Source organism: Penaeus vannamei, chromosome 1, assembly GCF_042767895.1.
Source record: "Penaeus vannamei isolate JL-2024 chromosome 1, ASM4276789v1, whole genome shotgun sequence".
NCBI classification, from domain to species: Eukaryota; Metazoa; Arthropoda; class Malacostraca; order Decapoda; family Penaeidae; genus Penaeus; species Penaeus vannamei.
Window position 1 is genome coordinate 35,008,329 of NC_091549.1, and position 12,500 is coordinate 35,020,828.

Below are 12,500 nucleotides of genomic sequence, written 5' to 3' on the forward strand. Positions count from 1 at the left end.
ACAAAAAGAACTACGTTTTAGCCTGTTACCACCAGACCATTCTTTCCTTCAGTAATGGCTGTCGGGGTACAGTGATAAGACAGCCATCACTTCGACCGGACGCATCCAAAAAAATCTTCCTTCTTTTTAAGGACTTACTCCCCTTGTCAGACAAATCCGCAAGTTCGATGCTAATCAACACAAGCATCTTCACCACCCTGCTAACCTACAGCACGAAACACTATAACCACACCTATACAATGCTACTAGATATAAAATAGTGAAGACCACATGTTATCCCTATGATACATCTTATCTCAGACTACAATACTTGGAAATACTATGCCAAACGGGAATTTCCATTAGAGTACCGTCTATCTCTTATAATACCATTCTGACTTCTTATATTTAATTCGCAGTTTTTTCACAACACTATAAGTACAGATGTTAGTTGAACCTTCTTTCTCTCGTGGAAAAAAACAATGTTCCAAAATATCTTTCTCTTTTTTCTCTGGTGAATATATCTTTCACTAGAACAAATACTTGAATATATGTAGATATATAGCTGGTATTGACTGTAGTTCTTAGATTATATGAATACTTGATTCCCAATTATCTGGGGAATCAAGGTGATATTCTGCAGAAAATAAAATCACTTCAACATGAGGATCCAATGAAAAAAACTACATAATGTGTGCCTACGGACAGAAGTGATTATACACCATACCTAATATACAACCCTTCCTGTACTGTGAAAGAAGAGATCTGCACCCATGTCTCAAATTCGGTACATCTTGGGTTCTGGACCAGCCAACAGGGAGATAAAACATCAGACGTGAACTTGTACAGCCTAGATGCTACGAGACAGATAGTAGATCATACTAATGTCTATAAGGCTGTTTTGCTCGTTGAACAAGCTAAGATTAATAGGCTTCACATAGACACAATACATCAATATGTTGTTCACACTAAAAACGTTCACGAAACAACAGTGAAGACTGTGGAGATTCACGTCAGAATGAGTGGAAAGAGAGATGCTGAAGGTGCAACTTTGCACTGGAAGAAGAGTAATGCAGAATACTAATCTTGTTAGCTCTTAAACTTTTTTTTTTATATAACAGTACATATACATAACTTCCTCAAGGCTATGTGAGACACTATGAGATGAAAAAAAGCTTTTAAAATACATTCATCTTGTGAAATCGAGCATGGCTTTAGGTCCACTCAATGATGACCTGTACAATCGAATCGGGCCCTTTTTCTCAAGGCCGAAAACACACGCAGCTGAATCCGTAAATAATTCCATACTGTTCCAAACCATGAGTCTTGAGATGCTTTACGAGGACGTGACACGTGCCCATTTGCGTTCCCGGCCGCCGCGGGCAAGCTCCGTTATTTAGGAGAGGAAGAGGGCGTTAGCAGCCATCAGTAGTGACGCACACATGGCCAGCACCGGGGGCAGGAGCCTAGACACGCTGCTGGCGTCCCCGGTGGTCTGGCTGTCTCCGTCGGTTGTGGCCAGCGACTCTGATACAGGGTTGTCCTCGCTGTCTTTGGAGTTTGTGGGCGTCTGAGTGGTAGTGGTCGTGGTGGTTGTCGTGGTGGTTGAGTGGAGCAGGATCTGGGAGGTGGGGAAGTCTCCCTCGATCTCCGTGTTGTTGGTAAGGTAGTATGGCTTCGAAAACTCTGCCCGCAGTTCAGCCAGGTAGTTGTGAATGTGGAGGCCCTCGATGCTCCAGGACCGGCGGACGCTGTCGCTGTAGATGGCCGTCAGCAGGGCGGAGTAGGGCGCTTCGTACTTCCTCATGACGGCGATCAGCTTGACCTGAACGGCTGCTCCAGCTGGCAGGTTATACTCCACCTTCTGCTGCTCCATGTGGTCCAGCTCGTTTTCCACGCCCCAGGTAATCTCCCTTTTCACTCCCGAGGGTTCGGTGACGGTGGAGGTCAGGCCGGTGATGGTGCCCCGGACGCGACCCCAGTAGATCTTCTCCTGAGAGACATAGTCCACCATGCTCGACTCCAGCTTCTCCTCTTCCTCGTTGTTCACCAGAGTTGCGTTGCCGACTTTGACGTCCTCGTCGGTGATCTGACTTCTGTCTTCGTCGCGCACAATGCGGTCCACCTCGTAGCGGACGGGCTCGTCCTCCGTCAGGATGAGCGCGTTATTTTGACTGATAGCTTCGCCGTCCTTGACGAAGTGGGCGCGCCGCTCGCTCGGGGAGACGTAGCCGGCCAGGACGGTGTCGTTATCGTCGGAAATGGCCATGATCATGTTCGGGGTGGCGATGCCGTTGGGCGGCATGGCCGTGAGCCGGTCCCACTCGACCTCCAGCACCCTGGCGGAGTCGTTGACGGAGACGAGGACATCGTACTCCGTGACCTCGAGCAAGCGTCGCACGAAGGTCATCGTGCACTTGCCGTCGACGACCGAGCCGGCGATCCACGTGGCGTGGGTCTTGGCGCGGCACCAGAGCGGGCCATCCTTGACCACAGGGAGGGCGTGGGCGGGGGGGACGTCGCCCGCCTTCGTGTCCTCCCAGCCCAAGGTGGACGACGTGAAGATGCGGTTCTTGCCTTGGATCTTGGCCATGTCGAGAGCTCCGCCCACCGCCAGCAGGGCCGACGCGATCACCAGGATGCCTGAAAGACGCACAGAGGTTAGGCTTCGGAAAAATTTGAGCAAGAAAAAAACAGAAAGCAAAAAGTAAATCATTACATGTATACACCTATACATACATAGATACTTATTTATCCATCTGTCTATATAATATCTTTCTATCTATCAATTTATACAGGGAGGAGAGAGAGAGTGAGAGTGAGAGTGAGAGTGCGAGTGAGAGAGAGAGAGAGAGTGAGAGAGAGTGAGAGTGAGAGTGAGAGAGAGTGAGAGAGAGAGAGAGAGAGAGAGAGAGAGAGAGAGAGAGAGAGAGAGAGAGAGAGAGAGAGAGAGAGAGAGAGAGAGAGTACACCCATAGAACAGAGAACAAGAGAAACAGAGAGGTCGCGAGCGAGAAAAAGAAAGGAGCAGAGCAAGACCGGCATAAACTCTCGAACCACGGAATGCACTCGCCGCCGACGACCCTCCGGCATACGTAAGCGCGATCCTCCCAGCGGGTCAGACGCCACCCGCTCCCCGCACAGGAAAGTATCTGGGATTCTTCTAAGAGCGATAGACTTACTCCTACACCGAAGGAAAATTAAGGAAACACCAACAATGATAATTCCGAGCCTTGTTTATTATTACGTCTCTTACTATTAAATATTCATAACAATATCCACTTGGTTTTCAACATCGGCTGAACTGCCTATTCCCCGTATTGTATTGTGCAATAAAATACCGTATCAAGTGCAATATCTAAATACTCCAATATCAATATGATACCCAAATACTTTATTCTATCGTGCCACGCTGCTGTGTCATGCAATAAGTGCCACATCTTGCCACAACGAGTTCGAGTGCCATGATGACGTCATCATTCCCTGCATATCCCGTTACTTTAATAAACCTTGTAAGACCAATTTTGTGCCGTTTGCCTGCGTCTTTTATTTCATTTTTTCTTTGTTTTTTCACTTTTATTACCCGTTATTTCTCGGGTTATTTTTCCTCCGTTTCGCAATTCGATAGAAATCTACGGGATCCGCACTCCGCATTTCAATAGTGGGAAGCATATCCTTTTTTACACAATCAGTAACACACACACACACACACACACACACACACACACACACACACACACACACACACACAAAACTGGTTCGCCTTTATCTGTATTCCTCACTCACACTCACACACACAACGCAAATTAAGGGCAATGGTTATATATAAGAATAAAATACATGGCATTAATTATATGAACTAGTCACGAGCCACGCTTGCTTAAAATAAATAATCACCATTGTTAATAGAAGGACGTCGAATTCAAATTAAAGAAAAGTGAAGAAAGAACGGAAGAAAGAAAGAAAAAGAGAAAAAAGAAATAACGAGAGAGGGAGAGGGGAGAGAGAGAGAGAGAGAGAGAGAGAGAGAGAGAGAGAGAGAGAGAGAGAGAGAGAGAGAGAGAGAGAGAGAGAGAGAGAGAGAGAGAGAGAGAGAGAGAGAGAGAGAACGAAAGAGAGAGAAAACACGGTCTGGCAATGATTTCCGCCGAATTAACAACCCCCCCGCCCTTCGCCCTTCGCCACGTAAATGATCGGAATTCCAACGAGTTTTGATTAAATAATTTCCCCTTACTGCCCCCTTCTTTTCCCTCCTCCCTCACCTCCCTCCATAATCCCCCTCACCTCCCTCCACCATCCCTCACCTCCCTCCACCCCCACTCACCCACCCCTCACCTCTCTCCAGCTACTCCCCCTCACCTCCCTCCACCATCCTCACCTCCCTCCACCCCCCACCCACCCAGTTTCCTCACCTCTCCACCTATTCCCCCCCTCACCTCCCTCCACCCCACCACCCACCCACCCCTCACCTCCCTCCAGCTACTCCCCCCACCTCTCACTTCCCTCCACTAGCTTTAATGATAATAACAACAGTACAGCTAATAATGAATACATCATTATTATAATGATAATGAGAAAGATGATCATTAATAGAATTGGTAATAATAATATCAAATAATGATATTTTATAATAATGATAACGATAAAGAAAATAATACCAATAACAACAGCAACAATAATCATATCATTAGTATTAGTATTAGCAGTAAAAACAACGTTAATTATGATCATGTTAATAGTAATAGTTATAATATGACGAGAACAACAACAACACTGACAATAATAATAATAATACTGATGTTGGTGCACTTGGGGAGGGAGGGAGAGGAGGAGAGAAAGGGAAAGATAGAGGGGGGAGGGAAAGAGAAAGGGAGAGGGAGAGAGAGGGATAGGGAGACGGAGAGAGAAAGGGAGAGGGCGAGAGGAAGAAGGGGAAAGGCAGAGGGAGAGGAAAAAGTGAGAGGGGGAGAGAGGAGATAGAGAGAGAGCGAGGGAGAGGGAGGAAGGGATGAAAGGCGGAAGGGAGGGGGAAGGGAGAGAGAAAAAGAGAGACAGAAAGTAAGAAAGAAAGAATGACACAAAGAGAGAAAAGAAAGAAAGAAAGAAAGAGAGAAAAAGAGAGAAAGATAGAAAAAGAGAGAGAGAAAGAAAGAGAGAATGGCAGAGAGAAAATACCTAAACACGTTGCAACATCAATGAAAAGAATGACACGGCGTCCTTAAAAAAACAAAAATTGCAATCCCATCCCACGTGATCCATAACTCAATAACCTCATATCAAGGGCAGCTCTGAGACGCCAATATGAAATCCAAGTCATAGAAATCACAGAAGAACGGGAGGTTGGGGGGAGGGGTTGGGGAGGGGGAGAGGCGAGGAGGGGTTGGGGAGGGGGAGAGGAGGAGGGGAGAGGGGAGAGGAGGGGTTGGGGGAGGGGGAGAGGAGGAGGAGGGGGTTGGGGGAGGGGGAGAGGGAGGGGTTGGGGGAGGGGGAGAGGAGGGGTTGGGAGGGGAGGAGAGGAGGGGTTGGGGGAGGGGGAGAGGAGAGGAGGGGTTGGGGAGGGGGAGAGGAGAGGAGGGGTTGGGGAGAGGGAGAGGAGAGGAGGGGGGGGGGGAAGGGGAGAGGAGGGTTGGGGAGGGGGAGAGGAGGGGTAGCGGAGGGGGAGAGGAGGGGGTTGCGGAGGGAGAGAGAGGAGGGGTTGGGGAGGGGGAGAGGAGGGGTTGCGGAGGGGGAGAGGAGGGTTTGGGGAGGGAGGGGGAGAGGAGGGGTTGGTGAGAGGGGAGAGGAGAGGAGGGGTTGGGGAGGGGGAGAGGGAGGGGTTGGGGGGAGGGGGAGAGGAGGGGTTGGGGAGGGGGAGAGGAGAGGAGGGGGTTGGGGAGGGGGAGAGGAGAGGAGGGGTTGGGGAGAGGGAGAGGAGAGGAGGGGTTGGGGAAGGGGAGGAGGGGGTTGGGGAGGGGGGAGGAGGGGTAGCGGAGGGGGAGAGGAGAGGAGGGGTTGCGGAGGGAGAGGAGAGGAGGGGTTGGGGAGGGGAGAGGAGGGGTTGCGGAGGGGGAGAGGAGAGGAGGGGTTGGGGAGGGGGAGAAGAGGGGTTGGGGAGGGGAGGGGGAGAGGAGGGATTGGGGAGGGGGGAGGAGAGGAGGAGTTGGGGAGGGGGGAGAGGAGGGGTTGGGGGGAGGGGAGAGGAGGGATTGGGGAGGGGGAGAGGAGAGGAGGGGTTGGGGAGGGGGAGAGGAGGGGGTTGGGGGGGAGGGGGAGAGGAGGGGTTGGGGAGGGAGGGAGAGGGGTTGGGGAGGGGGAGAGGAGGGGTTGGGAGGGGAGGGGGAGAGGAGGGGTTGGGGAGGGGGAGAGGAGAGGAGGGGTTGGGGAGGGGGAGAGGAGAGGAGGGGGTTGGGGAGAGGGAGAGGAGAGGAGGGGTTGGGGGAGGGGTTGGGGAGGGAGAGGAGGGGGGTTGGGGGAGGGGGAGAGGAGGGGGAGGGGAGGAGGGAGGGGTTGGGAGGGAGAGAGGGAGAGGAGGGCTGGGGAGACGGAGAGGAGAGGAGGGGTTGGGGAGGGGGAGAGGAGGGGTTGGGGGGAGGGGGAGAGGAGGGGGTGAGCGGAGGGGAGAGGAGAGGAGGGGTTGGGGAGGGGGAGAGGAGAGGAGGGGTTGGGGAGGGGAGAGGAGGGGTTGGGGAGGGGGAGAGGAGGGCTTGGGGAGGGGAGGGGGAGAGGAGGGGGTTGGGGAGGGAGGGGAGAGGAGGGGTTGGGGAGAGGAGGGATTGGGGAGGGGGGAGGAGAGGAGGGGGTTGGGGAGGGGGAGAGGAGGGGGTTGGGGGAGGGGGAGAGGAGGGGTTGGGGGAGGGGAGGGGGAGAGGAGGGGTTGGGGAGGGGAGGGGGAGAGGAGGGATTGGGGGGAGGGGGAGGAGAGGGAGGGGGTTGGGGAGGGGGAGAGGAGGGGTTGGGGAGGGAGGGGGGGAGAGGAGGGGTTGGGGAGGGGGAGAGAGGAGAGGAGGGGGTTGGGGAGGGGGAGAGGAGGGGTTGGGGAGGGGAGGGGGAGAGGAGGGATTGGGGGGGGGGAGGAGAGGGAGGGGTTGGGGAGGGGGAGAGGAGGGGGTTGGGGAGGGGAGGAGGGGAGAGGAGGGATTGGGGAGGGGGGAGGAGAGGAGGGGTTGGGGAGGGAGGGGGAGAGGAGGGATTGGGGAGGGGGAGGGAGAGGAGGGGTTGGGGAGGGGGGAGAGGGAGGGGTTGGGGAGGGGAGGGGGAGAGGAGGGATTGGGGAGGGGGGAGGAGAGGAGGGGTTGGGGAGGGGGAGAGGAGGGGTTGGGGAGGGGAGAGGAGGGGATGGGGAGGGGGAGAGGAGGGGTTGGGGAGGGGGAGGGGGAGAGGAGGGATTGGGGAGGGGGGGAGGAGAGGAGGGGTTGGGGAGGGGAGGGGGGGAAGGGACTCCTCTCTGAATGCCTTCTCTTCCTTCTGTCCTTCCTCTTTCCTTCTCTCTTTCTCTCGCACTTCCTCCTCTCTGTTTTTCCTATCCACCCCTTCCTTGACTTTCTCTTTTATCTCGTACTCACTCTCCCTCTACGTCTCGTCTGTCTATCTGCATGTGTTTGCCTGCCTGTCTGTCTGCTTGTCTGCCTGACTGTCTACTTGTCCGTCTGTCTGCCTCCTGCCTGCCTGCCTGATTGCGTGTCCACCTGCCTGTCTGCCTCTTGCCTGCCTGCCTGTCTGTCTGTCTCTTGCCTGAGTGCCTACTTGATTGCTTGTCTGCCTGCCTGCCTGTGAGCCTGCCAATCTACCAGTCCCCCTCCCCCGTCCCCCACCCGACCCACTTCCTCCTCGACCGGCTGACTCTCGAGAACCCCGAGAGAAAAACGCGATTAGCATATTCCATCAAGCCCTTCGGCCAGGCACCGTCACTTGTTGTTGCTGGCGCCGCGTCGGGCCGTCCAATCAGGCAGAAACACCGATGAAAAAAAGGGCGCCAGTCATTCACCTCTTCCGAAGTCTTTGCATCGATCTTCGGGCGGTTCGTCGAAGGAGGTCGGGAGGAGGTCAGGTCGTCGCGGCGAGAAGACGAGGTCGGTCAACGCCTGTGAATTTTTAATCGCTTCTTGCAAATTCCTTTCGGGGAGTTTTATGGAAGGCAAGGCAGGGAGACGGGGAAGAAAAGGAAGGGAAGAAAATAATAGAAGTAAGAAAGATATGGAGAGGCAAGGAAAGGAAGAAAATAGCAGGGCGAAGTACGAAAGACAGGGAGAGAGAGAGAACGGAAGGAAGGAAAGGGTGAACTATGTTAATATCAGTTTGATTATTACTTTGGCGACGCTGAGGAAGTTACTCGACTATCGTTACTTTCGATATTGCTTAATAACATCCTCGTTACCGCTTAAAACAGCCTCTCGTCTAAAGATATTATCAAGCACATGGACCCAAGCCTTGGCTAAAAATTCATAATGAAAAAGACTATTCAGACACCGTCCTTACACTGCGAGAACCTCAACACTCGTTGACATGTATAGCGAATAACGTTTCGGTCAGAAAACTAACGACTAACGTATCACAAATCATAATGTCGAAACGAGAGAGAGAGAGAGAGAGAGAGAGAGAGAGAGAGAGAGAGAGAGAGAGAGAGAGAGAGAGAGAGAGAGAGAGAGAGAGAGAGAGAGAGAGAGAGAGAGAGAGAAAGAGAAAGAGAGAAAGAGAGAAAGAGAGAAAGAGAGAAAGATAGAAAGGGAGAAAGAGAGAAAGAGAGAAAGAGAGAAAGATAGAAAGGGAGAAAGGGAGAAAGCGAACTACAGACTTAGCACCTGTCGTGCGTAGCGGCCACGTGCGGGCAGGTGCGAGGGCGCGCGCGCGGCCAGGAGTGCGACGTGGACATCTTGCTGCGGTATAGATCGGCTCTCGCGAACCAGATCCATTTCGTGACACGGTGCGGAGTGCGTGACGGCGAGCGCTGCTGTGTTCACGCCCGCACGCCTATTCACGCCCACTCGCCCGCCCGCACGCCTATTCACGCCCACTTTCCCCTACCGCCCGCACGCTTGCTCACGCCCACTCGCCCGCACGCCTGCTCACGCCCACTCGCCCATCCGCACACCTCTTCTCGCCCGCCCGCATGCCTGTCCACGCCCACTCGCCCGCCAGAACGCCTGTCCACGCCCACTCGCCCGCCCGCCCCGCCCTTCCACTCGCCCGCCCGCACGCCTATTCACGCCCACTCGCCCACTTCACGCTTATACACCCCCCCGAGCGGACGCCCCGAAAAGCACCCGTCACTTCCACGCCAGCAACTCCCGTGAACGCAAAGGGCGAACCAGGTTATAACAACAAAAATAACAAATGCAGATGCAATTACCAGCACGAAATGTAATTGAGGGAAATATGATAATGCTTATACAAACGACACAGCATCCGTTATAATAGCCAGAATGGGGTGTAACGAGACAGAAAAAAGGGAATAATGGACAGACAGACAAAACAGAAAGGCTAGAAAGAATAGAAGAGATATAGATATGTAGTTAGGTAGATAGGATGATAGGCAGAGAGAAAAAATAGATAGAGTGTTTGGAAAGATAGAAAGATAGAGAGAGAGAGACAGAGAGAGATAAACATAAATAGAGAGGAAACTACATTTATAAGGATAGAAAGAAAAATAGATAGATTGATAGAGAGAGAGAGACATGACATAAAGAGAAAACTACACATGGAAGAGGACAAAAAAAAAAATAATATAATATATATATATATATATATATATATATATATATATATATATATATATATATATATATATATATATATATATATATATAAATATATATATATATATATATATATATATATATATATATATATATATATATATATATATATATGTACATATATATATATATATATATGTGTGTATATATATATATATATATATATATATATATATATATATATATATATATATATATATATATATATACATACATACATACATACATACAGAGAGAGAGAGAGAGAGAGAGAGAGAGAGAGAGAGAGAGAGAGAGAGAGAGAGAGAGAGAGAGATGGAGAGAGAGAGAGAGAGAGAGAGAGAGAGGGAGGGAGAGATAAACATACACAAAGAGGGCATTACATTCGGAAAGGAAAGAAAGATAAAGAGATACAGACACACACAAAGAGGAAACTCCATTCTTAAAAAAAAAAAAAAAAAAAAAAAACGCAATTAAACAAACGGTTCCGCGCAGGTTTAATTCACTCCAATCCCATTCGAGGGCTAATCAAATCCCCGATTCCCATTAAACGAGGACCATTCTCAACAGGTCGTTTATTTACCTAAAACGGGGGTGATGTGGCGCACTTAGGGAGGGAGGGAGGGAGGGAGAGGGAAGGATAGGGAGGGATGGAGAGGAGGGAGAGAAGAGGGGAAGTTAGAAAAGAGAGGAGGGAAGGGAGGAAGGAGAGGGTGTGAGAGTAAGGAGGGAGAGAGAGAAGGGAAGGAAGGAGGGAGAGAGAGAAGGGAAGGAAGAGGGAGAGGGAGGAAGGAGGAGGAGAGGCAGGAAGGAGGAGGGAGGGAGGGAGAGTAGGAGGGAGAGAGAGAACGGAAGGAAGGAGGGAGAGGGAGAGTAGGGAAGGAGAGAGAGAACGGAAGGAAGAGGGAGAGGGAGGGAGAGAGGAGAGGAAGTTAGAGAAGAGAGGAGGGAGAGGGAGGGAGGGAGGGAGGGAGAGAGAGAGATAAAGAGAGAAAAAAGATGCGAAAGGGTGGGAATGGGAAAGAAATGGTACGAAAGAGACAAGGAATTACAACCACCAACCTTCGTTGGCTCTACACGTCTTGCCCCAAAATTAAGTATATGTAATGGGTACGTGAGTTACGTCGACAATATAAGGAAAAGGAAAACATAAAAGAAAAAGAAGCAGAAAAAAGAAGGAGAACGTGTGAATGGAAAGACGAAGATGACGCTAAGAAAGAAGAAAAAAAAATCGGAGAAGAGAAAACAGAACAAGATGTCACCCATGAAGAACGAGCGATAAAAAAATGCACATAAAGGCGAAAATCCGAAGCAAAGAAGCCTGTAAGTGACCTTGAAGGCTTGCGAGACAGTTAAAGAAAATCTAGAGCGGAAGCGAGTCTAGGAAGAAACCCCAAGATGCATTTGCGTTGCTGCTCTAGATCTGCGGAATAGGGCGAGGAGGGTGAAAATAGGGGAAAGTGTAACTCCTCAGGCTAGTAATGGCGAAAAGGGAAAGGGAAAGAAAGGAAGGAGACGGAAGGAGAAGAAGAAGGAAAAGGAGGAGAAGAAGAAGAAGAAGGAGGAGAAGAAGAAGGAGAAGGAGGAGGAGGAAGAAAAGGAGATGCAAAGGGAAGGAAAGGAATGAGAAGGAAGAAGAAGAAGGAAAAGGAGGAGAAGAAGGAGAAGGAGGATGAGGAGGAAGAAGAGGAGGGGGAAGCACAGGAAGACGGGATAAAACACGTCTACATTAAAAGTTTTTGTCAATACGGAACCCCCACGGAGACAAAACTCTACGGCCGCCACGACCCTCCTTTCACAACACCCGATCAAACCCTGCCACTGAACCACAGAAATCCTCCAAACGCCGGATAAATCTCCTTCCTTAGACGCTGCCATCAAATCACAACCTCATCACTGACACATAAATTAGATATTCAAAATCATACATTGCACAGATACCTCACAGAGTACCAATACAAGTACTTTCTCTCCCGTATGGCATAAATCGCAATGGAAGGCCATAATATCTTAAATACTGGAGGGACCGACACCACCGTCAGAACACATCGAGTAAAGCGATTTTCTGAAGGAACACGGCAAGTTAAGCAACTTTCTGAGCCAACTACACAATCTCGGGAGCGAAGCGTCTGGAGGTCGTGCACGGTCGTAACTTGAAATTGCAGGGTGGACTAAAAGAGATCGTAATGTCTGTTTTCCTTTTTTTCAAAGATAAAAAAAAATATTTTATTATAATAATTCTCCTGATTCATTCCGAGATATTATTTCATTGATTTTATTATGATAATTCTCCTGTCATTTCGAGATATTTTTTATTTCTTTTTTGATAAATCTCCTTAGTCATTCCTTTATTTTTTATTTCTTTTATCATGATAATTCTCCTGAGTCATTTCAAGATCTTTTTTTTTCTTTTATCATAACAATTCTCCCGAGTCAAATGATCATCTAATTTGAATAAGCCCGCGGCCATTTTGAATTGTGCCGCGGTTTATGATCCGCAATTGCCTTTTTGTTCAGCTCAAGGGACATTATTATTTACTTTTATCCTCCGTAAAGTGTGTTTCTTCTTCGCATAGGGAGTTAATTTCCTGTTGTAAAGGTTCCAGGTGCATCTTTCCTAAACCGAATCCACTTTTATCAAATCCACTTTGGACCAACAATAAGCTATCCACATTCAACATAGCCAGATTAAATCCAGATCCAACCCACCCACATTTAATCCAGATTCAACTAAACCAGACTTAATCCACATCCAACCAACGCACATTCAATTCAAATCCAACCAACCCACATTTAATCCATATTCAACTA

The 12,500-nt window shown here is 49.9% G+C and overlaps 1 protein-coding gene across 1 annotated transcript in view; it reads right to left on the reverse strand.

Moving 5' to 3' along the window:
* LOC113802342 (protein unzipped) overlaps positions 1 to 12,500 on the reverse strand; it is a 91,638-nt gene that overhangs the window by 774 nt on the left and 78,364 nt on the right. The window contains exon 2 of the mRNA XM_070121732.1: positions 1 to 2,622. This exon is cut by the window's left edge and continues 774 nt beyond it. Within this exon, the coding sequence (XP_069977833.1) occupies positions 1,376 to 2,622 (1,247 nt within the window). The 3' untranslated portion in view covers positions 1 to 1,375. The remainder of the gene's footprint in view (positions 2,623 to 12,500) is intronic.